This window comes from Bombina bombina, chromosome 5 (assembly GCF_027579735.1).
Source record: "Bombina bombina isolate aBomBom1 chromosome 5, aBomBom1.pri, whole genome shotgun sequence".
Classification (NCBI taxonomy): Eukaryota; Metazoa; Chordata; class Amphibia; order Anura; family Bombinatoridae; genus Bombina; species Bombina bombina.
Window position 1 is genome coordinate 924,020,066 of NC_069503.1, and position 25,191 is coordinate 924,045,256.

Consider the following 25,191-nt stretch of genomic DNA (forward strand, 5'->3'; position numbering starts at 1 on the left):
TACCAAAACCTGTGAGGCCATGCCGGAGCTACCAGCAGAACAAACGAGCATTCCTTCAGAATCTTGGAGATTACTCTTGGAAGAAGAACTAGAGGCGGAAAGATATAGGCAGGATGATACTTCCAAGGAAGTGATAATGCATCCACTGCCTCCGCCTGAGGATCCCGGGATCTGGACAGATACCTGGGAAGTTTCTTGTTTAGATGAGACGCCATCAGATCTATTTCTGGAAGTTCCCACATTTGAACAATCTGAAGAAATACCTCTGGGTGAAGAGACCATTCGCCCGGATGCAACGTTTGGCGACTGAGATAATCCGCTTCCCAATTGTCTATACCTGGGATATGAACCGCAGAGATTAGACAGGAGCTGGATTCCGCCCAAACCAGAATTCGAGATACTTCTTTCATAGCCAGAGGACTGTGAGTCCCTCCTTGATGATTGATGTATGCCACAGTTGTGACATTGTCTGTCTGAAAACAAATGAACGATTCTCTCTTCAGAAGAGGCCAAAACTGAAGAGCTCTGAAAATTGCACGGAGTTCCAAAATATTGATCGGTAATCTCACCTCCTGAGATTCCCAAACTCCTTGTGCCGTCAGAGATCCCCACACAGCTCCCCAACCCGTGAGACTTGCATCTGTTGAAATTACAGTCCAGGTCGGAAGCACAAAAGAAGCCCCCTGAATTAAACGATGGTGATCTGTCCACCACGTTAGAGAGTGTCGTACAATCGGTTTTAAAGATATTATTTGAGATATCTTTGTGTAATCCTTGCACCATTGATTCAGCTTACAGAGCTGAAGAGGTCTCATGTGAAAACGAGCAAAGGGGATCGCGTCCGATGCAGCAGTCATAAGACCTAGAATTTCCATGCATAAGGCTACCGAAGGTAAAGATTGTGACTGAAGGTTTCGACAAGCTGAAATCAATTTTAGACGTCTCTTGTCTGTTAAAGACAGAGTCATGGACACTGAATCTATCTGGAAACCCAGAAAGGTCACCCTTGTCTGAGGAATCAATGAACTTTTTGGTAAATTGATCCTCCAACCATGATCTTGAAGAAACAACACAAGTCGATTCGTATGAGATTCTGCTAAATGTAAAGACTGAGCAAGTACCAAGATATCGTCCAAATAAGGAAATACCACAATACCCTGTTCTCTGATTACAGACAGAAGGGCACCGAGAACCTTTGTAAAAATTCTTGGAGCTGTAGCTAGGCCAAACGGCAGAGCCACAAACTGGTAATGCTTGTCCAGAAAAGAGAATCTCAGGAACTGATAATGATCTGGATGAATCGGAATATGCAGATATGCATCCTGTAAATCTATTGTGGACATATAATGCCCTTGCTGAACAAAAGGCAAGATAGTCCTTACAGTTACCATTTTGAATGTTGGTATCCTTACATAACGATTCAATATTTTTAGATCCAGAACTGGTCTGAAGGAATTCTCCTTCTTTGGTACAATGAAGAGATTTGAATAAAACCCCATCCCCTGTTCCGGAACTGGAACTGGCATAATTACTCCAGCCAACTCTAGATCTGAAACACAATTCAGAAATGCTTGAGCTTTCACTGGATTTACTGGGACACGGGAAAGAAAAAATCTCTTTGCAGGAGGTCTCATCTTGAAACCAATTCTGTACCCTTCTGAAACAATGTTCTGAATCCAAAGATTGTGAACAGAATTGAACCAAATTTCTTTGAAAAACGTAACCTGCCCCCTACCAGCTGAGCTGGAATGAGGGCCGCACCTTCATGTGGACTTAGAAGCAGGCTTTGCCTTTCTAGCAGGCTTGGATTTATTCCAGACTGGAGATGGTTTCCAAACTGAAACTGCTCCTGAGGATGAAGGATCAGGCTTTTGTTCTTTGTTGAAACGAAAGGAACGAAAACGATTATTAGCCCTGTTTTTACCCTTAGATTTTTTATCCTGTGGTAAAAAAGTTCCTTTCCCACCAGTAACAGTTGAGATAATAGAATCCAACTGAGAACCAAATAATTTGTTACCCTGGAAAGAAATGGAAAGTAGAGTTGATTTAGAAGCCATATCAGCATTCCAAGTATTAAGCCATAAAGCTCTTCTAGCTAAAATAGCTAGAGACATAAACCTGACATCAACTCTAATAATATCAAAAATGGCATCACAGATAAAATTATTAGCATGCTGAAGAAGAATAATAATATTATGAGAATCATGATCTGTTACTTGTTGCGCTAAAGTTTCCAACCAAAAAGTTGAAGCTGCAGCAACATCAGCCAATGATATAGCAGGTCTAAGAAGATTACCTGAATACAGATAAGCTTTTCTTAGAAAGGATTCAATTTTCCTATCTAAAGGATCCTTAAACGAAGTACCATCTGACGTAGGAATAGTAGTACGTTTAGCAAGGGTAGAAATAGCCCCATCAACTCTAGGGATTTTGTCCCAAAATTCTAATCTGTCAGACGGCACAGGATATAATTGCTTAAAACGTTTAGAAGGAGTAAATGAATTACCCAATTTATCCCATTCTTTGGAAATTACTTCAGAAATAGCATTAGGAACAGGAAAAACTTCTGGAATAACCACAGGAGATTTAAATACCTTATCTAAACGTTTAGAATTAGTATCAAGAGGACCAGAATCCTCTATTTCTAAAGCAATTAGTACTTCTTTAAGTAAAGAACGAATAAATTCCATTTTAAATAAATATGAAGATTTATCAGCATCAATCTCTGAGACAGAATCCTCTGAACCAGAAGAATCATCAGAATCAGAATGATGATGTTCATTTAAAAATTCATCTGTAGGGAGAGAAGTTTTAAAAGATTTTTTACGTTTACTAGAAGGAGAAATAACAGACATAGCCTTCTTGATGGATTCAGAAACAAAATCTCTTATGTTATCAGGAACATTCTGCACCTTAGATGTTGAAGGAACTGCAACAGGCAATGGTACTTTACTAAAGGAAATATTATCTGCATTAACAAGTTTGTCATGACAATTAATACAAACAACAGCCGGAGGAATAGCTACCAAAAGTTTACAGCAGATACACTTAGCTTTGGTAGGTCCAGCACTAGACAGCGATTTTCCTGAAGTATCTTCTGACTCAGATGCAACGTGAGACATCTTGCAATATGTAAGAGAAAAAACAACATATAAAGCAAAATTGATCAAATTCCTTAAATGACAGTTTCAGGAATGGGAAAAAAATGCCAAAGAACAAGCTTCTAGCAACCAGAAGCAATGAAAAATGAGACTTAAATAATGTGGAGACAAAAGCGACGCCCATATTTTTTTAGCGCCAAATAAGACGCCCACATTATTTGGCGCCTAAATGCTTTTGGCGCCAAAAATGACGCCACTTCCAGAACGCCGACATTTTTGGCGCAAAATAACGTCAAAAAAATGACGCAACTTCCGGCGACACGTATGACGCCGGAAACGGAAAGATTTTTTGCGCCAAAAAAGTCTGCGCCAAGAATGGCGCAATAAAATGAAGCATTTTCAGCCCCCGCGAGCCTAACAGCCCACAGGGAAAAAAAAGAGTCAAATTTTTGAAGGTAAGAAAAAATGATTAAGTCAAATGCATTATCCCAAATATGAAACTGACTGTCTGAAAATAAGGAATGTTGAACATTCTGAGTCAAGGCAAATAAATGTTTGAATACATATATTTAGAACTTTATAAACAAAGTGCCCAACCATAGCTTAGAGTGTCACAGAAAATAAGATTTACTTACCCCAGGACACTCATCTACATGTTTGTAGAAAGCCAAACCAGTACTGAAACGAGAATCAGCAGAGGTAATGGTATATATAAGAGTATATCGTCGATCTGAAAAGGGAGGTAAGAGATGAATCTCTACGACCGAGAACAGAGAACCTATGAAATAGACCCCGTAGAAGGAGATCACTGCATTCAAATAGGCAATACTCTCCTCACATCCCTCTGACATTCACTGCACGCTGAGAGGAAAACCGGGCTCCAACTTGCTGCGGAGCGCATATCAACGTAGAATCTAGCACAAACTTACTTCACCACCTCCATAGGAGGCAAAGTTTGTAAAACTGAATTGTGGGTGTGGTGAGGGGTGTATTTATAGGCATTTTGAGGTTTGGGAAACTTTGCCCCTCCTGGTAGGAATGTATATCTCATACGTCACTAGCTCATGGACTCTTGCTAATTACATGAAAGAAATAGTATTAACCCCTAATCTGCCCTCCCTAACATCGCCGACACCTAACTTCAATTATTAACCCCTAATCTGCCGACCGAATCTCGCCGCTATTCTAATAAATGTATTAACCCCTAAAGCTAAGTCTAACCCTAATACTAACACCCCCCTAAGTTAAATATAATTTAAATCTAACGAAATTAATTATCTCTTATTAAATAAATTATTCCTATTTAAAGCTAAATACTTACCTGTAAAATAAATCCTAATATAGCTACAATATAAATTATAATTATATTACAGCTATTTTAGGATTTATATTTATTTTACAGGTAACTTTGTATTTATTTTAACCAGGTACAATAGCTATTAAATAGTTAAGAACTATTTAATAGCTAAAATAGTTAAAATAATTACAAATTTACCTGTAAAAGAAATCCTAACCTAAGTTACAAATAAACCTAACACTAGACTATCAATAAATTAATTAAATAAACTACCTACAATTACCTACAATTAACCTAACACTACACTATCAATAAATTAATTAAATACAATTGCTACAAATAAATACAATTAAATAAACTAGCTAAAGTACAAAAAATAAAAAAGAACTAAGTTACAAAAAATAAAAAAATATTTACAAACCTTACCAGCCCTGAACAGGGCCCTTTGCGGGGCATGCCCCAAGAAATTCAGCTCTTTTGCCTGTAAAAAAAAACATACAATACCCCCCCCAACATTACAACCCACCACCCACATTCCCCTAATCTAACCCAAACCCCCCCTTAAATAAACCTAACACTAAGCCCCTGAAGATCATCCTACCTTGTCTTCACCATACCAGGTTCACCGATCGGTCCAGAAGAGCTCCTCCGATGTCCTGATCCAAGCCCAAGCGGGGGGCTGAAGAGGTCCATGATCCGGCTGAAGTCTTCATCCAAGCGGGCCAGAAGGTCTTCCACCTGATTGAAGTCTTCATCCAAGCGGCATCCATCCGGAGCGAAGCGGCAGCATCCTGAAGACCTCCACCGCGGAACATCCATCCTGGCCGACGACTGAACGACGAATGACGGTTCCTTTAAATGACGTCATCCAAGATGGCGTCCCTCGAATTCCGATTGGCTGATAGGATTCTATCAGCCAATCGGAATTAAGGTAGGAATATTCTGATTGGCTGATGGAATCAGCCAATCAGAATCAAGTTCAATCCGATTGGCTGATCCGATCAGCCAATCAGATTGAGCTCGCATTCTATTGGCTGTTCCGATCAGCCAATAGAATGCGAGCTCAATCTGATTGGCTGATCGGATCAGCCAATCGGATTGAACTTGATTCTGATTGGCTGATTCCATCAGCCAATCAGAGAATTCCGACCTTAATTCCGATTGGCTGATAGAATCCTATCAGCCAATCGGAATTCGAGGGACGCCATCTTGGATGACGTCATTTAAAGGAACCGTCATTCGTCGTTCAGTCGTCAGCCAGGATGGATGTTCCGCGGTGGAGGTCTTCAGGATGCTGCCGCTTCGCTCCGGATGGATGCCGCTTGGATGAAGACTTCAATCGGATGGAAGACCTCTTCTGGCCCGCTTGGATGAAGACTTCAGCCGGATCATGGACCTCTTCAGCCCCCCGCTTGGGCTTGGATCAGGACATCGGAGGAGCTCTTCTGGACCGATCGGTGAACCTGGTATGGTGAAGACAAGGTAGGATGATCTTCAGGGGCTTAGTGTTTGGTTTATTTAAAGGGGGTTTGGGTTAGATTAGGGGTATGTGGGTGGTGGGTTGTAATGTTGGGGGGGGTATTGTATGTTTTTTTTTTACAGGCAAAAGAGCTGAATTTCTTGGGGCATGCCCCGCAAAGGGCTGGTAAGGTAAAAGAGCTTTGAACTTTAGTAATTTAGAATAGGGTAGGGCATTTTTTTTATTTTGGGGGGCTTTGTTATTTTATTAGGGGGCTTAGAGTAGGTGTAATTAGTTTAAAATTGTTGTAATATTTTTCTTATGTTTGTAAATATATATTTTTTTTTTTGTAACAGTTCTTTTTTATTTTTTGTACTTTAGCTAGTTTATTTAATTGTATTTAATTAATTTATTGATAGTGTAGTGTTAGGTTAATTGTAGGTAGTTTATTTAATTAATTTATTGATAGTCTAGTGTTAGGTTTATTTGTAACTTAGGTTAGGATTTCTTTTACAGGTAAATTTGTAATTATTTTAACTATTTTAGCTATTAAATAGTTCTTAACTATTTAATAGCTATTGTACCTGGTTAAAATAAATACAAAGTTACCTGTAAAATAAATATAAATCCTAAAATAGCTATAATATAATTATAATTTATATTGTAGCTATATTAGGATTTATTTTACAGGTAAGTATTTAGCTTTAAATTGGAATAATTTATTTAATAAGAGTTAATTAATTTAGTTAGATTTAAATTATATTTAATTTAGGGGGGTGTTAGTATTAGGGTTAGACTTAGCTTTAGGGGTTAATACATTTATTAGAATAGCGGCGAGATTCGGTCGGCAGATTAGGGGTTAATAATTGAAGTTAGGTGTCGGCGATGTTAGGGAGGGCAGATTAGGGGTTAATACTATTTATGATAGGGTTAGTGAGGCGGATTAGGGGTTAATAACTTTATTATAGTAGCGCTCAGGTCTGGTCGGCAGATTAGGGGTTAATAAGTGTAGGCAGGTGGAGGCGACGTTGTGGGGGGCAGATTAGGGGTTAATAAATATAATATAGGGGTCGGCGATGTTAGGGCAGCAGATTAGGGGTACATAAGGATAACGTAGGTGGCGGCGCTTTGCGGTCGGCAGATTAGGGGTTAATAAGTGTAGGCAGGTGGAGGCGACGTTGAGGGGGGCAGATTAGGGGTTAATAAATATAATACAGGGGTCGGCGGTGTTAGGGGCAGCAGATTAGGGGTACATAAGGATAACGTAGGTGGCGGTCGGCAGATTAGGGGTTAAAAAATTTTTTCCGAGTGTCGCGATGTGGGGGGACCTCGGTTTAGGGGTACATAGGTAGTTTATGGGTGTTAGTGTACTTTAGAGCACAGTAGTTAAGAGCTTTATAAACCGGCGTTAGCCCAGAAAGCTCTTAACTACTGACTTTTTTCCTGCGGCTGGAGTTTTGTCGTTAGATGTCTAACGCTCACTTCAGAAACAACTCTAAATACCGGAGTTAGAAAAATCCCATTTAAAAGATAGGATACGCAATTTACGTAAGGGGATCTGCGGTATGGAAAAGTCGCGGCTGGAAAGTGAGCGTTAGACCCTATTTTGAGTGACTCCAAATACCGGCGGTAGCCTAAAACCAGCGTTAGGAGCCTCCAACGCTGGTTTTCACGGCTAACGCCAAACTCTAAATCTAGGCCTATAAGACTAATATAACTTGTTTAATAATATGTAGTAAAAAACAACTTCTCTATACTTTATTTTGCCCTCTTTTACGGTAACACAATCTATTGCCATCCATGTATTGAGAAATATTTATATTTTTATGTGATTTTAAATAAATATACATTTTTTATTTATACTGGGAATACTGATTGCCTGTACATTATAAACACAGGCGTGTGTCACTAACTGAGCAATCTGTGCTATTGGCACGTGCATATTTAACTGGTAATCACTTCAGAACCACTCTATGATCTATGTTTTTTATGAGAAACGAAGAATCACAATGCATAATTTTACTTGAATACTACCATATTGGATATATAATCCTTTGTATTATCACATTTATTATCATTTATTGTTTTCTGTGATATTTTTTGCACTTTTATTACTTTACCTCAGTCTGTTGCTCTGGAAGTTTCATGTTATCAAATATCCTGAAGACAATTCTGAACAAATCCTGCCACCAGTGTTTCTCAAATGTATGGCCATATGTTTTCATTACTTCAAACATTACAGTCAGACCTCTATAAGAATAAACAAAAACAAAAAATGAATACAAATATTAACTGACATCAAAAAAACAGAATTTATGCTTACCTGATAAATTACTTTCTCCAACGGTGTGTCCGGTCCACGGCGTCATCCTTACTTGTGGGATATTCTCTTCCCCAACAGGAAATGGCAAAGAGTCCCAGCAAAGCTGGTCACATGATCCCTCCTAGGCTCCGCCCACCCCAGTCATTCGACCGACGGACAGGAGGAAATATATATAGGAGAAATCATATGATACTGTGGTGACTGTAGTTAGAGAAAATAATTCATCAGACCTGATTAAAAAAACCAGGGCGGGCCGTGGACCGGACACACCGTTGGAGAAAGTAATTTATCAGGTAAGCATAAATTCTGTTTTCTCCAACATAGGTGTGTCCGGTCCACGGCGTCATCCTTACTTGTGGGAACCAATACCAAAGCTTTAGGACACGGATGAAGGGAGGGAGCAAATCAGGTCACCTAAACGGAAGGCACCACAGCTTGTAAAACCTCTCTCCCAAAAATAGCCTCCGAAGAAGCAAAAGTATCAAATTTGTAAAATTTGGCAAAAGTGTGCAGTGAAGACCAAGTCGCTGCCTTACATATCTGGTCAACAGAAGCCTCGTTCTTGAAGGCCCATGTGGAAGCCACAGCCCTAGTGGAGTGAGCTGTGATTCTTTCAGGAGGCTGCCGTCCGGCAGTCTCATAAGCCAATCGGATAATGCTTTTAAGCCAAAAGGAAAGCGAGGTAGAAGTCGTTTTTTGACCTCTCCTTTTACCAGAATAAACAACAAACAAGGAAGATGTTTGTCTGAAATCTTTAGTAGCCTCTAAATAAAATTTTAGAGCACGGACTACGTCCAAATTGTGTAACAAACGTTCCTTCTTTGAAACTGGATTCGGACACAAAGAAGGTACAACTATCTCCTGGTTAATATTTTTGTTGGAAACAACTTTCGGAAGAAAACCAGGCTTAGTACGCAAAACCACCTTATCTGCATGGAACACCAGATAGGGCGGAGAACACTGCAGAGCAGATAACTCTGAAACTCTTCTAGCAGAAGAAATTGCAACCAAAAACAAAACTTTCCACGATAATAACTTAATATCTACGGAATGTAAGGGTTCAAACGGAACCCCTTGAAGAACTGAAAGAACTAGATTTAGACTCCAGGGAGGAGTCAAAGGTCTGTAAACAGGCTTGATTCTAACCAGAGCCTGAACAAATGCTTGAACATCTGGCACAGCTGCCAGCCTTTTGTGAAGTAAAACAGATAAAGCAGAGATCTGTCCCTTCAGAGAACTTGCAGATAATCCTTTCTCCAAACCTTCTTGTAGAAAGGATAGAATCTTAGGAATTTTTATCTTGTTCCATGGGAAGATTCACACCAACAGATATATTTTTTCCATATTTTATGGTAAATTTTTCTAGTTACAGGCTTTCTAGCCTGAATCAGAGTATCTATTACAGAATCTGAAAACCCACGCTTTGATAAAATCAAGCGTTCAATCTCCAAGCCGTCAGTTGGAGGGAAACCAGATTCGGATGTTCGAATGGACCTTGAACAAGAAGGTCCTGTCTCAAAGGTAGCTTCCATGGTGGAGCCGATGACATATTCACCAGGTCTGCATACCAAGTCCTGCGTGGCCACGCAGGAGCTATCAAGATCACCGAAGCCCTCTCCTGATTGATCCTGGCTACCAGCCTGGGAATGAGAGGAAACGGTGGGAATACATAAGCTAGGTTGAAGGTCCAAGGTGCTACTAGTGCATCTACTAGAGTCGCCTTGGGATCCCTGGATCTGGACCCGTAGCAAGGAACCTTGAAGTTCTGACGAGACGCCATCAGATCCATGTCTGGAATGCCCCATAATTGAGTTATTTGGGCAAAGATTTCCGGATGGAGTTCCCACTCCCCCGGATGAAATGTCTGACGACTCAGAAAATCCGCTTCCCAATTGTCCACTCCTGGGATGTGGATTGCAGACAAGTGGCAGGAGTGATCCTCCGCCCATTGAATTATTTTGGTCACTTCTTTCATCGCCAGGGAACTCCTTGTTCCCCCCTGATGATTGATATATGCAACAGTCGTCATGTTGTCTGATTGAAACCTTATGAATTTGGCCTTTGCTAGTTGAGGCCAAGCTTTGAGAGCATTGAATATTGCTCTCAGTTCCAGAATGTTTATCGGGAGAAGAGATTCTTCCCGAGACCATAGACCCTGAGCTTTCAGGGGTTCCCAGACCGCACCCCAGCCCACCAGGCTGGCGTCGGTCGTGACAATGACCCACTCTGGTCTGCGGAAGCTCATTCCCTGTGACAGATTGTCCAGGGTCAGCCACCAACGGAGTGAATCTCTGGTCTTTTGATCTACTTGAATCGTTGGAGACAAGTCTGTATAATCCCCATTCCACTGTCTGAGCATGCACAGTTGTAATGGTCTTAGATGAATTTGTGCAAAAGGAACTATGTCCATTGCTGCAACCATCAATCCTATTACTTCCATGCACTGCGCTATGGAAGGACGAAGAACAGAATGAAGTACTTGACAAGAGCTTAGAATTTTTGATTTTCTGACCTCTGTCAGAAAAATCCTCATTTCTAAGGAATCTATTATTGTTCCCAAGAAGGGAACTCTTGTTGACGGGGACAGAGAACTTTTTTCTTTGTTCACTTTCCATCCGTGAGATCTGAGAAAGGCTAGGACGATGTCCGTATGAGCCTTTGCTTTTGACAGAGACGACGCTTGAATCAGGATGTCGTCCAAGTAAGGTACTACTGCAATGCCCCTTGGTCTTAGAACCGCTAGAAGGGACCCTAGTACCTTTGTGAAAATCCTTGGAGCAGTGGCTAATCTGAATGGAAGTGCCACAAACTGGTAATGCTTGTCCAGAAAAGCGAACCTTAGGAACTGATGATGTTCCTTGTGGATAGGAATATGTAGGTACGCATCCTTTAAATCCACGGTAGTCATAAATTGATTTTCCTGGATAGTAGGTAGGATCGTTCGAATAGTTTCCATTTTGAACGATGGAACCTTGAGAAATTTGTTTAGGATCTTGAGATCCAAAATTGGTCTGAATGTTCCCTCTTTTTTGGGAACTATGAACAGGTTGGAATAAAAACCCATCCCTTGTTCTCTTATTGGAACTGGATGAATCACTCCCATCTTTAACAGGTCTTCTACACAATGTAAGAATGCCTGTCTTTTTATTTGGTTTGAAGATAATTGAGACCTGTGGAACCTTCCCCTTGGGGGTAGTTCCTTGAATTCCAGGAGATAACCTTGGGAAACTATTTCTAGCGCCCAAGGATCCTGAACATCTCTTGCCCAAGCCTGAGCAAAGAGAGAAAGTCTGCCCCCCACCAGATCCGGTCCCGGATCGGGGGCCATCCCTTCATGCTGTTTTGGTAGCAGTGGTAGGCTTCTTGGCCTGCTTACCCTTGTTCCAGCCTTGCATTGGTCTCCAGGCTGGTTTGGGTTGTGAAGAATTACCCTCTTGCTTAGAGGATGTAGAATTAGAGGCTGGTCCGTTTCTGCGAAAGGGACGAAAATTAGGCTTATTTTTAGCCTTAAAAGACCTATCCTGTGGGAGGGCGTGGCCCTTTCCCCCAGTGATGTCTGAAATAATCTCTTTCAAATCCGGTCCAAATAATGTTTTACCCTTGAAAGGGATGTTAAGCAATTTTGTCTTGGAAGACACATCCGCTGACCAAGACTTTAGCCAAAGCGCTCTGCGCGCCACGATAGCAAACCCTGAATTTTTCGCCGCTAATCTAGCTAATTGCAAAGCGGCATCTAAAATAAAAGAGTTAGCCAATTTAAGTGCTTGAACTCTGTCCATAACCTCCTCATACGAAGATTCTTTATTGAGCGACTTTTCTAGTTCCTCGAACCAGAAACACGCTGCCGTAGTGACAGGAACAATGCATGAAATTGGTTGTAGAAGGTAACCTTGCTGAACAAAAATCTTTTTAAGCAAACCCTCTAATTTTTTATCCATAGGATCTTTGAAAGCACAACTATCTTCGATAGGAATAGTAGTGCGTTTGTTTAGAGTAGAAACCGCCCCCTCGACCTTGGGGACTGTCTGCCATAAGTCCTTTCTGGGGTCGACTATAGGAAATAATTTCTTAAATATAGGGGGGGGGACAAAAGGTATGCCGGGCCTTTCCCACTCTTTATTTACTATGTCCGCCACCCGCTTGGGTATAGGAAAAGCGTCGGGGGGCACCGGAACCTCTAGGAACTTGTCCATCTTACATAATTTCTCTAGAATGACCAAATTGTCACAATCATCCAGAGTAGATAATACCTCCTTAAGCAGTGCGCGGAGATGTTCTAATTTAAATTTAAATGTCACAACATCAGGTTCAGCTTGTTGAGAAATTTTTCCTGAATCTGAAATTTCTCCCTCAGACAAAACCTCCCTCATGGCCCCTTCAGATTGGTGTGAGGGTATGTCAGAACAGTTATCATCAGCGTCCTCTTGCTCTTCAGTGTTTAAAACAGAGCAATCGCGCTTTCTCTGATAAGTAGGCATTTTGGATAAAATGTTTGCTATAGAGTTATCCATTACAGCCGTTAATTGTTGCATGGTAATAAGAATTGGCGCACTAGATGTACTAGGGGCCTCTTGTGTGGGCAAAACTGGTGTAGACACAGAAGGGGATGATGTAGTATCATGTTTACTCCCCTCATTTGAGGAATCATCTTGGGCAATATCATTATCTGTGGCATTGCTGTCCCTACTTTGTTTGGACACTATGGCACAATTATCACATAAATTTAAATGGGGAGACACCTTGGCTTTCATACATATAGAACATAGCTTATCTGATGGTACAGACATGTTAAACAGGCTTAAACTTGTCAACAAAGCACAAAAAACGTTTTAAAATAAAACCGTTACTGTCACTTTAAATTTCAAACTGAAAACACGTTATTACTGAATATGTGAAAAAGTATGAAGGAATTGTTCAAAATTCACCAAAATTTCACCACAGTGTCTTAAAGCCTTAAAAGTATTGCACACCAAATTTCAGAGCTTTAGCATTTAACCCCTATACAGTCCCAGCTATATGCTTTGCTGAGACCCAACCAAGCCCAGAGGGGAATACGATACCAAATGATGCCTTCTATAAGCTTTTTCAGTGATTCTTAGCTCCTCACACATGCATCTGCATGCCTTGCTCTCCAAAAACAACTGCGCATTAGTGGCGCGAAAATGAGGCTCTGTCTATAACTAGAAAAGGCCCCCATCTGAAAAAGGTGTCCAACACAGTGCCTGCCGTTTTTCTAAACAATCCCCAAGATTATAATAACCATTAACAGTTAGAATCTGCAAAATATGCCTAGCAAAGCAATCGTTTTAGCCCAGAAAAATGTCTACCAGTTTTTTAAGCCCTTATGAAGCCCTTTATTCTTTTATTTAACTAAGAAAATGGCTTACCGGTCCCCATAAGGGGAAATGACAGCCTTCCAGCATTACATAGTCTTGTTAGAAATATGGCCAGTCATACCTTAAGCAGAAAAGTCTGCCAACTGTTTCCCCCAACTGAAGTTACTTCATCTCAACAGTCCTGTGTGGAAAACAGCAATCGATTTTAGTAACTTCTGCTAAAATCATCTTCCTCTTACAAACAGAAATCTTCATCTTTTTTCTGTTTCAGAGTAAATAGTACATACCAGCACTATTTTAAAATAACAAACACATGATTGAAGAATAAAAACTACATTTAAACACCAAAAAACTCTTAACCATCTCCGTGGAGATGTTGCCTGTGCAACGGCAAAGAGAATGACTGGGGTGGGCGGAGCCTAGGAGGGATCATGTGACCAGCTTTGCTGGGACTCTTTGCCATTTCCTGTTGGGGAAGAGAATATCCCACAAGTAAGGATGACGCCGTGGACCGGACACACCTATGTTGGAGAAATATTGTGTAAAAAAATATCTTTGAATGAGAGCTTACATACACAGATGCCAACTTTTCCCATAATGATTCAGATAGGCAGTCATACACACACATATATATTATATGCAATATATATATATATACACACACATATATATATATATATATATATATATATATATATAATAAGCACGCTTATTCAGTTATCTGTAGTCAACGCATAGAAGTGCCTTAAAGTGTTGGTAAACAAAGCATACATTGAAAAGACATTTAAAATCCTTGTTGAAAAAAATGTATATAGGTACCTTTACTTTATTGTACCCTTCATTCAGACACAATGTTACAATAAAGTAAAGGTATCAATTCTTTCAACAAGGATTTAATTAGACTTTTTTAATGTATGCTTTGTTTGCCATCACTTTAACTAGTACTGCTTATAGTATTGCTTAAGCACACTATACTGATATATATATATATATATATATATATATATACAGTATATATAAAAATATGTATACTCTCACCTTTCCAACGTCTGCCAGAGTGCGAGCAGGAAACACAAATAGAAGAAGAAATGGCTGGCGCTCTCTGGTCTTGTGAATGTGCTTTTTTTGCATTAAAAACATGTGACATTTTGGGGATCTCACCCTTCATCAGACTTGTCTTATAAAGGGGGGAAATCCCTGAAATGTAACGTTTGTAGTGCAATTAAAGCACATTCCCAAGACCAGAGAGTGCCAGAGGTTTCTTCTAATATATATATATATAATGGTTGGATTATTGCATTACCTACTACGAATTCTGCTTTCTCACAAAAAGAAATATGGATTGTGCAAAACTGTAATTGAATAAACAAATATGCATCTTTTGGCGGTCAAACTTGGCGCTTTGCAAATAAAGGTTCATAATAAAATATCACTAAACAAACTGAGATTATGATAATCTAGTATTTCACAGATACAATTACTTAAAGATTGATTTGAGAATTTGAGATGAATCTTTATAATTTCTGCAGAATTTGGATATCTTCTATATAGTAAGGTTTCAGCAAATGGAATTGTGCTGAATAAATCAGGCACATATGACATACATTCCAGTTTCTGTTACAACAAGCAATCTGATCTAGACAGTTACTGCTATGTCTCCATGGAAGCAGGTACAACGTTTTTTACAAGACATTATGTAATCAGCTAATTTTCACAAACTGGTATTCAGACAACTGTAAATTAAAAATATACACCTAGATTACGAGTTTTGCGTTAGAGGCTGTGCGGTGTTAACGAGCAGTTTATGCTCACCGCTCACTTACAGATAGCGCTGGTATTACGAATTTTTACAAACCAGACAAGAAGTGAGCGTTGAGCAAAATTTTGCTCAATACTGCACTCCAATACCAACGCTGCTTACGTTAGCGGTGAGCTGGTGTAACGTGCTCGTGCACGATTTCCCCATAGCAATCAACGGGGAGAGTCAGCTGTAAAAAAGTCTAACACCTGCAAAAAAGCAGCGTAAAACTCCTTAACGCAGCCCCATTGATTTCTATGGGGAAACACATTTTATGTCTACACCTAACACCCTAACATGAACCCCAAGTCTAAACACCCCTAATCTTACACTTATTAACCCCTAATCTTCCGCCCCGACATCGCCGACACCTACATTATAATTATTAACCCCTAATCTGCCGCTCCGGACACCGCCGCCACCTACATTATACTTATGAACCTCTAATCTGCTGCCCCCAACATCGCCGAACCCTACATTATATTTATTAACCCCTAATCTGCCGCCCCCAATGTCGCCGAAACCTACCTACACTTATTAACCCCTAATCTGCCGCCCCCAGCTTCGCCGCCACTATAATAAACATATTAACCCCTAAACCGCCGCACCCCCGCCTCGCAAACATTAGTTAAATATTATTAACCCCTAATCTGCCGGCCCTAACATTGCCGTTACCTACCTACATTCATTAACCCCTAATCTGCCGCCCCCAACGTCGCCGCCACCACTATATTAAAGTTATTAACCCCTAAACCTAAGTCTAACCCTAAACCTAACAGCCCCTAACTTAAATATAATTAAAAGAAATCGAAATAAAAATTCCTCTCATTAACTAAATAATTCCTATTTAAAACTAAATAATTTACTGCAAAATAAACCATAAACTAGCTACAATATAAATAATAGTTACATTGTATCTAGCTTAGGGTTTATTTTTATTTTACAGGCAAGTTTGTATTTATTTTAACTAGGTAGAATAGTTATTAACGATTTACTAACTACCTAGCTAAAATAAATACAAAAGCACCTGTAAAATAAAACCTAACCTAAGTTACAATTACACCCAACACTACACTATAATTAAATTAATTCCCTAAATTAAATACAATTAAATACAATTATCTAAAGCACAAAAAAACACTAAATTACAGAAAATAATAAACAAATTACAAGATTTTTAAACTAATTACACCTAATCTAATCCCCCTAACAAAATAAAAAAGCCCTACCCTACACTAAATTACAAATAGCCCTTAAAAGGGCCTTTTGCGGGGCATTGCCCCAAAGTAATCAGCTCTTTTACCAGTAAAAAAAAATTACAAATCCCCCCCCAACATTAAAACCCACCACCCACACAACCAACCCTACTCTAAAACCCACCCAATACCCCCTTAAAAAAACCTAACACTAACCCCTTGAAGATCACCTTACCGGGAGAAGTCTTCATCCAACCGGGCAAAAGTCCTCAACGAAGCTGGGAGAAATCTTCATCCAAGCCGGGCGAAGTGGTCCTCCAGACGGGCAGAAGTCTTCATCCAGACGCCATCTTCTATCTTCATCCTTCCGGCGCGGAGCGGGTCCATCTTCAAGACATCCGACGTGGAGCATCCTCTTCCTCCGACGGCTCTTCTGGAATGAAGGTTCCTTTAAATGACGTCATCCAAGATGGCGTCCCTTCAATTCCGATTGGCTGATAGAATTAAGGTAGAAAAAATCCTATTGGCTGATCCAATCAGCCAATAGAATGTCAGCTCAATCCTATTGGCTGATTGCATCAGCCAATAGGATTTTTTCTACCTTAATTCCGATTGGCTGATAGAATTCTATCAGCCAATCGGAATTGAAGGGACGCCATCTTGGATGACGTCTTTTAAAGGAACCTTCATTTCAGAAGAGCCGTCGGATGAAGAAGATGCTCCGCGTCGGATGTCTTGAAGATGGACCCGCTCCGCGCCGGATGGATGAAGATAGAAGTTGCCATCTGGGTGAAGACTTCTAGCCATCTGGAGGACCACTTCGCCCGGCTTGGATGAAGACTTCTCCCGGCTTCGTTGAGGACTTCGGCCCGGTTGGATGAAGACTTCTCCTGGTAAGGTGATTTTCAAGGGGTTAGTGTTAGGTTTTTTTAAGGGGGTATTGGGTGGGTTTTAGAGTAGGGTTGGTTGTGTGGGTGGTGGGTTTTAATGTTGAGGGGGATTTGTAATTGTTTTTACAGGTAAAAGAGCTGATTACTTTGGCGCAATGCCCCGCAAAAGGCCCTTTTAAGGGCTACTTGTAATTTAGTGTAGGGTAGGGTTTTTTTTTTATTTTGTGGGGGCTTTTTTATTTTGTTAGGGGTATTAGATTAGGTGTAATTAGTTTAAATATATGAAATTTGTTTATTATTTTTCTGTAATTTAGTGTTTGTTTTTTTTGTACTTAAGATAATTTTATTTAAATTTAATTTAATTGTATTTAATTTAGGGAATTTATTTAATTATAGCGTAGTGTTAGGTGTAATTGTAACTTAGGTTTTATTTTACAGGTACTTTTGTATTTATTTTAGCTAGGTAGTTAGTAAATAGTTAATAACTATTTAGTAACTATTCTACCTAGTTAAAATAAATACAAACTTGCCTGTAAAATAAAAATAAACCCTAAGCTAGATACAATGTAACTATTAGTTATATTGTAGCTAGCTTAGGGTTTATTTTATAGGTAAGTATTTAGGAAATTTATTTAGATTTATTTAAATTATATTTAAGTTAGGGGGTGTTAGGGTTAGGGGTTAATAACTTTAGTATAGTGGCGGTGACGTTGGGGGTGGCAGATTAGGGCTTAATAAATGTAAGTAGGTGTCGGCGATGTTAGGGACGGCAGATTAGGGGTTATTAATATTTAACTAATGTTTGCGAGGTAGGATTGTGGCGGTTTAGGGGTTAATATATTTATTATACTGGCGGCGATGTCCGGTTCGGCAGATTATTATTATTTTTTTTTTTTTAGTATTTGCGATGCGGGAGGGCCTCGGTTTAGGGGTTAATAGGTAGTTTATGGGTGTTCTTTTTGGCAGACTCGTAATACCGGCGCTATGCAAGTTCCATTGAAAAAAGAAGATACGCAATTTACGTAAGTGGATTTGCGGTATTTCCAAGTCTGGCCAAAAAAGTGAGCGATACACCTGTACCTGCAAGACTCATAATACCAGCGGGCGTTAAAAAGCAGCGTTAGGACCTCTTAACGCTGCTTTTTAAGCCTAACGCACAACTCGTAATCTAGCCGATAGTGTTTACTTTTTTATGGAAAAAAAAAAGCTCATTCCAAAACATCAAATTTGTATAGACAGTTTTGTTTATACTTTTTTTTTTCCATTTCAAATTGAAGTTTCCAGATCTTTGCTACTCTTGGTCTACATCGCTCCAGCATATATTACACAAAACTGTGACAGTAACAGAGTTAATATGTTTAATAAACAGCAGATATATTCTTTTAAAAGCAAAATTGAAGAGCTAAAACTTCAAGTGTTAAGTTTTGATGCCAAAACTACAATTGCAAATATTCACACATTAGAAATAGCTTTAAAAACTTGAATTGCAAATACTGATTGTTACCTGGTTCTTACATCTAATTTGCATCTGTTGATGATGCAGGACAACTCAAACAGAATAGGGAACCATCCTCTCACCCAGACACGGTCTTCAGGAGCTACATTTATATCATCACTTGTGTACTCCTTAAAAGCCTAGAGAAAATGACACACATTTAAATTATGTCTTTAAAGGGACAGTCTAGTCAAAAATAAAGTTTCATGATTCAGATAAGGCATGCCATTTTAAACAACTTTCCAATTTACTTTTATGATCAATTTTGCTTTGTTCTCTTGGTATTCTTAGTTGAAAGTATAACTAGAGGGTGTTAGTTCATGTGTGCTATATAGATAACATTGTGCTCACATCCGTAGAGTTACCTAGGAGTCAGCACTAAAATGCAAGTCTGTCAAAAGAACTGAAATAAGGGAGCAGTTTGCAAAGGCTTAGATACAAGTTTATCACAGAGGTAAAAAATATATTAACATAACTTTTGGTTATGCAAAACTGGGGAATAGTTAATAAAGGGATTATCTTTTTAAACAATAAAAATTCTGTTGTAGCCTGTCCCTTTAATGTAATATGTACATAAGGGTTGAGTTGAAAAAATTAATAAAAATATTTCTTCTATTTACCTGAGGTCTGTCAGAAACATATTTTGCACAATGACGAATAAGGCGAATAGCTTCCATGCTTGTGTCTGGGAAAGCTGCATTACATGCAAACTCAGATAAGCATTTTACTGCATCCTGGAAGGAATCTATTGTAGCAGGAAAGTGTTTTTCAAACACGAGTGCTGCAAGATCGAAAATACAGTGAACATCATGCGTAATAAACTAATAAGACTGTGCATAAAAACAAACAACCTACCAACCATAATGGTATTATAATATATAAACACATACATTTGTGATGACTAATAAAGGAACAATGAAAAAAAACTACAAAACTAGTAAAAACATATTTTATTTAACACAAACAACAAACATTTGTTATTTGACTGAATTCACAATACACATAAATAACAAATGTTCAGCCAGTCTAGTGTAGCCGTCAGTTCACCAAATACTCACTGACTATGTGCCCAGTGGTCTGGAATGCAAGCTCCACTATGCTTTCGTCTTGGTCTGATGCAGCCAAGTGGAAAACAGAAAAAATGTTCTTCCAACCTGAGCGAATGTTTGCAGCTTGGGAATTCACCATCTGTGCAATGCAGCGCACAACCATGTCTCTTATAGTTGGGGACCTTAATAAGACAGAGACAATATTGTTTTTAAAAGGGTGAAAATATGGGCAGAAGTACTTTGCTCATTAGATTTTTCATGAAATAAAATATAGGACAATCACTATGGGCATAACTAACAGCATTAAACTGCTATCACAAATGCAAAAGGTGAAAGATAAACGTGGAACTTACTACCACAACTTACATGTACAGTAATGCTTAGTAGTCTGTGTGCACCGTTTTTGTAGAATAAATTGTAAGGCTTTTTTATTAGGACTCTACAGAAAATGTTGCCAGGTGTGTAGCATTATAAAAAAGTTGGGTGGGAGCAGTGTCTTACTTTAAAATATTTTAACATTTTCTGCTATCCAAAGCACAAAACTGTATACTTTAACATACATTTATTTAATGATAATGTGTGCAATAAATATGGAAACATTTGATTGATTAGCAGCTCATTTTAGCTTAACATTGGCTAACATTTTAGCCAGGTAATCAGTAAAATCAGCCGGGTAGTGCACCCATTACAAAGGTCATGAACACTGAATACTGTATATAAACAGACATTTTAATAAATGCATCTTTCTTTTTAATAAGTACAAGGGTGGTATGTGGTTGGTCAGCAGTTAGCGCACAACAGGATTACAGGGCCCTGAAGCCTACAAAGCTTACAATCTAAGTAATAAATCAGCATTATCTGCAAACAGGTGCAGTAAATACTGTGTGTAGATAATACAGAAAGGATTCTAACCAAATTCTGAATAGTGTTTCTTCTTGGTATGGCATAAAGCATTGTCCAGTAAGTATAATAATAATTAGAAATACTAGCACAGTCATGTGCTAATATTTAGCCATTTAGACCACTAGCAGCGTTACTTCTATATAACAACCAACCTCTAACATGTGGAACTACACAGACAGATTTGATTCTGTCACCTGTCAATTATACCACAAATAAACATTTGTTATTATATTTATTAATGTTTACACCTAGACACTGATAAATAGTGTAAATAGGAAACACAAAACTGCATTAAGACTGTCTGGCTATCACTGACATCTCTCTCACCTTGGTTTCCCTTGTACTTGATAATACTGCATGTTGCTATGAATGTAAATGGGACAAAAATATAATTTTTTTTTAAACATGTCTTAAGGATGTTGTTATAAACGGCTGGCAATAGGGATTTGTGTGGCCTACACAATGCTTGTTCTCCACCTCTCGTTATTTAGTCTCTACTAACCTAATCATGATAAAAACCACAATTGGTGAACTGTTGTGTATGATGTGCCTACCAGTATTGGCACTTCTTTATCTACAACAAATTATCAGCACAGATTAGGGCATGAAATCATATTGCGAGATTTAAAAAAGTATAGACAGTATGAGCCTGGTTCAAGGAAAATATCTTCAAGACTGCATTTGAAGTGTTAAGACAGCTGCCCATAGTACTGAACCTCCTGTGGTCTTTTTAACCATATAGAGGTATGAATTAAAAATTACAATAATTTTGGATCAAAGGCCCTTTGTTTGATATGAGCTCAGTGGCATATTGGGGGGGGGGGGGTGAAAGGGGCTATGTGTCTAAACCTGGGTTTATGTGACACATTACAGGTAATAAAAGGGAATAAAGGGTGCATTGGCCTGGTATTAAACAAATCTAGCCAATCAAGGTAAAGTTAATGAGCTACTCGTGTTCTATGCATATAGAAAATATGTACATGAAAATGAGTTGGAACCCCTAACTAAGAGTACAAGTACAGACTTTTAAAGGGACATTTCCCACTAAATACATTTTATAAGCATTGTGTTGAAGTTATTCCCCGCCTCCCTCTAGTCAAAGGTGCTGCTATATTGTAACCTAGCTTTCACTGCATTCCAGTGTTGAGCTGTTTGCACATGTGCAGTAACTCATACCCGCAGTATAACTTAAGTTCCATAATGACAGAACCCATGATTAGAGGAGAGTGCATGATTTGTATTTAGTGTTTAACGTCCCTTTAATTCAAAGAAGCAAGGTGCACGTATATCACTGAACAGTAATACAAAATAAACATTAAACTAAGTCTACAATAAATTCTGTACTGCAGCAAGTGTTTTTTATCCTATTCCTTATAGATCAAAGATGGCCAACTAGCAGCTAGGGCAAGTTTTTGTGGCCCCTGGAAAAAACAGCAGAACTAAGACTGTGTGCCATATATTTTGTGGATCCAGGAAAAGTGGAACTGAAAATGTGTTTTGGGGTGGGCACAACTCAAAAGAGTGCTCTGGGGAGAAGAACAGTAGATACATGGACTCCTTGCCCAATGTGCTTAGAAGAATATGACTGTACCTCCCTGATGAGGCACAAAAAAGGCCAAAACAATCATCTGGGGTTGTCATGTTCCTTGGTATTTTGGCGATGCACTGACCTTACTAGGCGAGATCAGACTGATATACTTCAGGAAAGTTCTCCTCTGTGTAAAGAACAATTGGGCTAAAATATGCTGCTCCTAGGTGGTAACTCGCCATAGAACAAGCTACTGAGCTGTTGTTCGTTCCTGGTAAAGCACTTCTCTTTCTGTATACTTAATAAAAGGTGTCAGTTCAAATAGTTATTTTTTCCCTTGCTGGCACATGTTCAAGGTCTAAGATTCCACACTGCAGTGATTTCTCTAGTATAAACTGTTCACATGTTTTCTGTTATTGGGATAAGAAGTATTAAGATATTCGAATAATAATAATAATAATACATTAAATTATAATTAAAAAAAAAATATTAAAACAAAACAGCCTTTTAAATTAATATATTATTTTTTGTACATGAAGCATTGCCGCTGCATACTTACCTATTTCTCTTCATAATGTGTTCAAAGGGTCTTAAAAAGTCCTTTTGGAAACGGAAATTTGCAAGTTCTCCCTTTTCTAAAAATTTCATTGACAGTTGCCTTAAAGAGTCTACGGCAAATATAGCAACATCTTCATTGGGATTGCAACCAACCTAGAAATTCAGAAAACAAAAGGTTTGTAGGCTACAAATTCCGTGGGTAAACACCAGAATAGATTTTTAACTAGTTACAACATTTTATTACTGCACTATTGCTTGCAACTGTGCAACTAACTCCCGCAAAGGGGTTAAAAACATAGTTAAACTCAGCTCCAAAGCAGCAGTGCACTACTGGGAGCTAGCTGAACACTAAAAGCATACAAAACCTAAAGTCTTCAGTGGAGCAACATAGCAAAGTGTTCTACACTAATTTATTCTGCATTGTTATATTATGGGGGGTTACCTAGAAAATGGCAACACGCCAATAGTCTATGATCAAGTGCATACACATTATAGGTCTGGGCAGATATACACATATACTTTACAACATACACATTCCTGGCTTCTGTCTTTTTAGACAACAGGAAAAGCTTAGATATTATGGGTAACATACATTTTCTTTCAATAGTGGAATATTCTTTTAAAAGAGAAATCTGGAAAGTATATGAGGTTTTTCATAAAAGAGGGGCAGTAGGACTTGTTTTAAAGAGAAGGGATAATTAACAAAATAATAAGCCGGGGTACAATTAATATAAAATAATAAAGAAGACACTTCTGCAAGGCGTGAGTAATGCAAGTGACATCCAATGCGTTGAAAAGAGAGGCACATGAAGGTACAGCAGCATTTATAAACAACACTGTTTTACTTTGATAAACTATTTTGCTAAAACTGTTTGATAAAGGGGATATTGGAGGTGAGTACCTTATTAAAATGATCTCCAATGACTTCCCATATTCGAGACCACTGCAACCTGATACGTCCCATGTTGTAATAAGATATTTCTACAATCTTTTGTAAGCTAAACATACGAGGGTGTGTAGGGGACACCAACTCATCCATGGAAACAGCACAGAGCCAACGTACAAAATCCACTGCATGGAAACAATTCAGTTAGCTTTACTTATATAGAAAACCCTCATAAAAACATGTAATTACTAGATGCTACTTACCAATAGCATTGCCATCCAGTCTTGTGGAACCTGTAAATATTCTGTAAATAAGAAACAAATCCAACAATGAATTCATTGCTTTTTTGTCCCCCCCCCCATATAAAATAATAAGAAAAACAGAAAGATGGAATAGAACAGTGACGTGGGACAGGGAGCAGTAACAGTGAAACTATACAAACAGTTTGCTTCCAGATTTAACTTTCCTCAAGTCAGATTATATTCTGATTATTATGCTTTGCAAAATCAGTTGGTGTTTATTAAGCACTGTGCACAGCATGACTTCCCCCATAAGAGATGTCTGACAGTATTGGTATAGGCTAATACAACTTACACCACAGACTGTGTATTGTATTAAATTACAACCGTCTATAAATGCGTACCTATCAACAGCCACCACAACACTCTGTGAGCTTGTCTCTCCTATGGACTCTTGAATGCTTGCCATTTGCTTCCAGTCAACATTTCCTCCAACTTAATAAGGAAAAAGTGGGAAAAAAAATATTAAAAATACACACGGACAAACAGGAAATATGTTTAATACAAGTTCAAACCTACCAGTTTTTATTAAAATATTTCCTTGCATGCACTAACGTGCATATTCATTTGCATTTAAGGTTTAAAAGGACATTCTAACGTAAAATTAAATGACCCACCAAAGGGTTAAACACAATGGTAAAGTCCAACTTTGAAAGTACAAGCCTTGCAAACTCTAGAACAAGACAGCTGGTGATTTGTGGGATTGTGTGATTGTCATTCCTGATTGGCTGATCAGCAGTCTCCTGCTTGGGAGCTGCAAGGATTGTTATGGGTTAAAGCTCAAATCAATGATGCAAAAAAACATAGAATAATTAGTAGTAATGTAAATATAAGCTGCTTTTTCCTTTTATAAAATATACATTTTAACTATTAGGAATAACAGATCATTCTCAAAATCAGCTATTTGCTTATATGTAGATGACCCTTTAGGAAAATTTATGTGGTACTTTTAAATAATGGAATTCAATATAACATAAGAAATTGTATAATGTGTGATTGGTTTAGTATGATTTTATTTATGTCCCTTCAATTCAGATATGTTTAGAAACACACATTTTATTTTAAGAAATGTT

The 25,191-nt window shown here is 38.6% G+C and overlaps 1 protein-coding gene across 1 annotated transcript in view; it reads right to left on the reverse strand.

The window, feature by feature from the left end:
• ARFGEF1 (ADP ribosylation factor guanine nucleotide exchange factor 1) overlaps window positions 1-25,191 on the reverse strand; it is a 489,402-nt gene that overhangs the window by 59,221 nt on the left and 404,990 nt on the right. Inside the window, 8 exon segments of the mRNA XM_053715099.1 lie at window positions 7,978-8,107; window positions 18,905-19,035; window positions 19,516-19,676; window positions 19,954-20,126; window positions 22,935-23,086; window positions 23,835-24,004; window positions 24,083-24,123; window positions 24,463-24,553. Of these exon segments, the coding sequence (XP_053571074.1) occupies window positions 7,978-8,107; window positions 18,905-19,035; window positions 19,516-19,676; window positions 19,954-20,126; window positions 22,935-23,086; window positions 23,835-24,004; window positions 24,083-24,123; window positions 24,463-24,553 (1,049 nt within the window).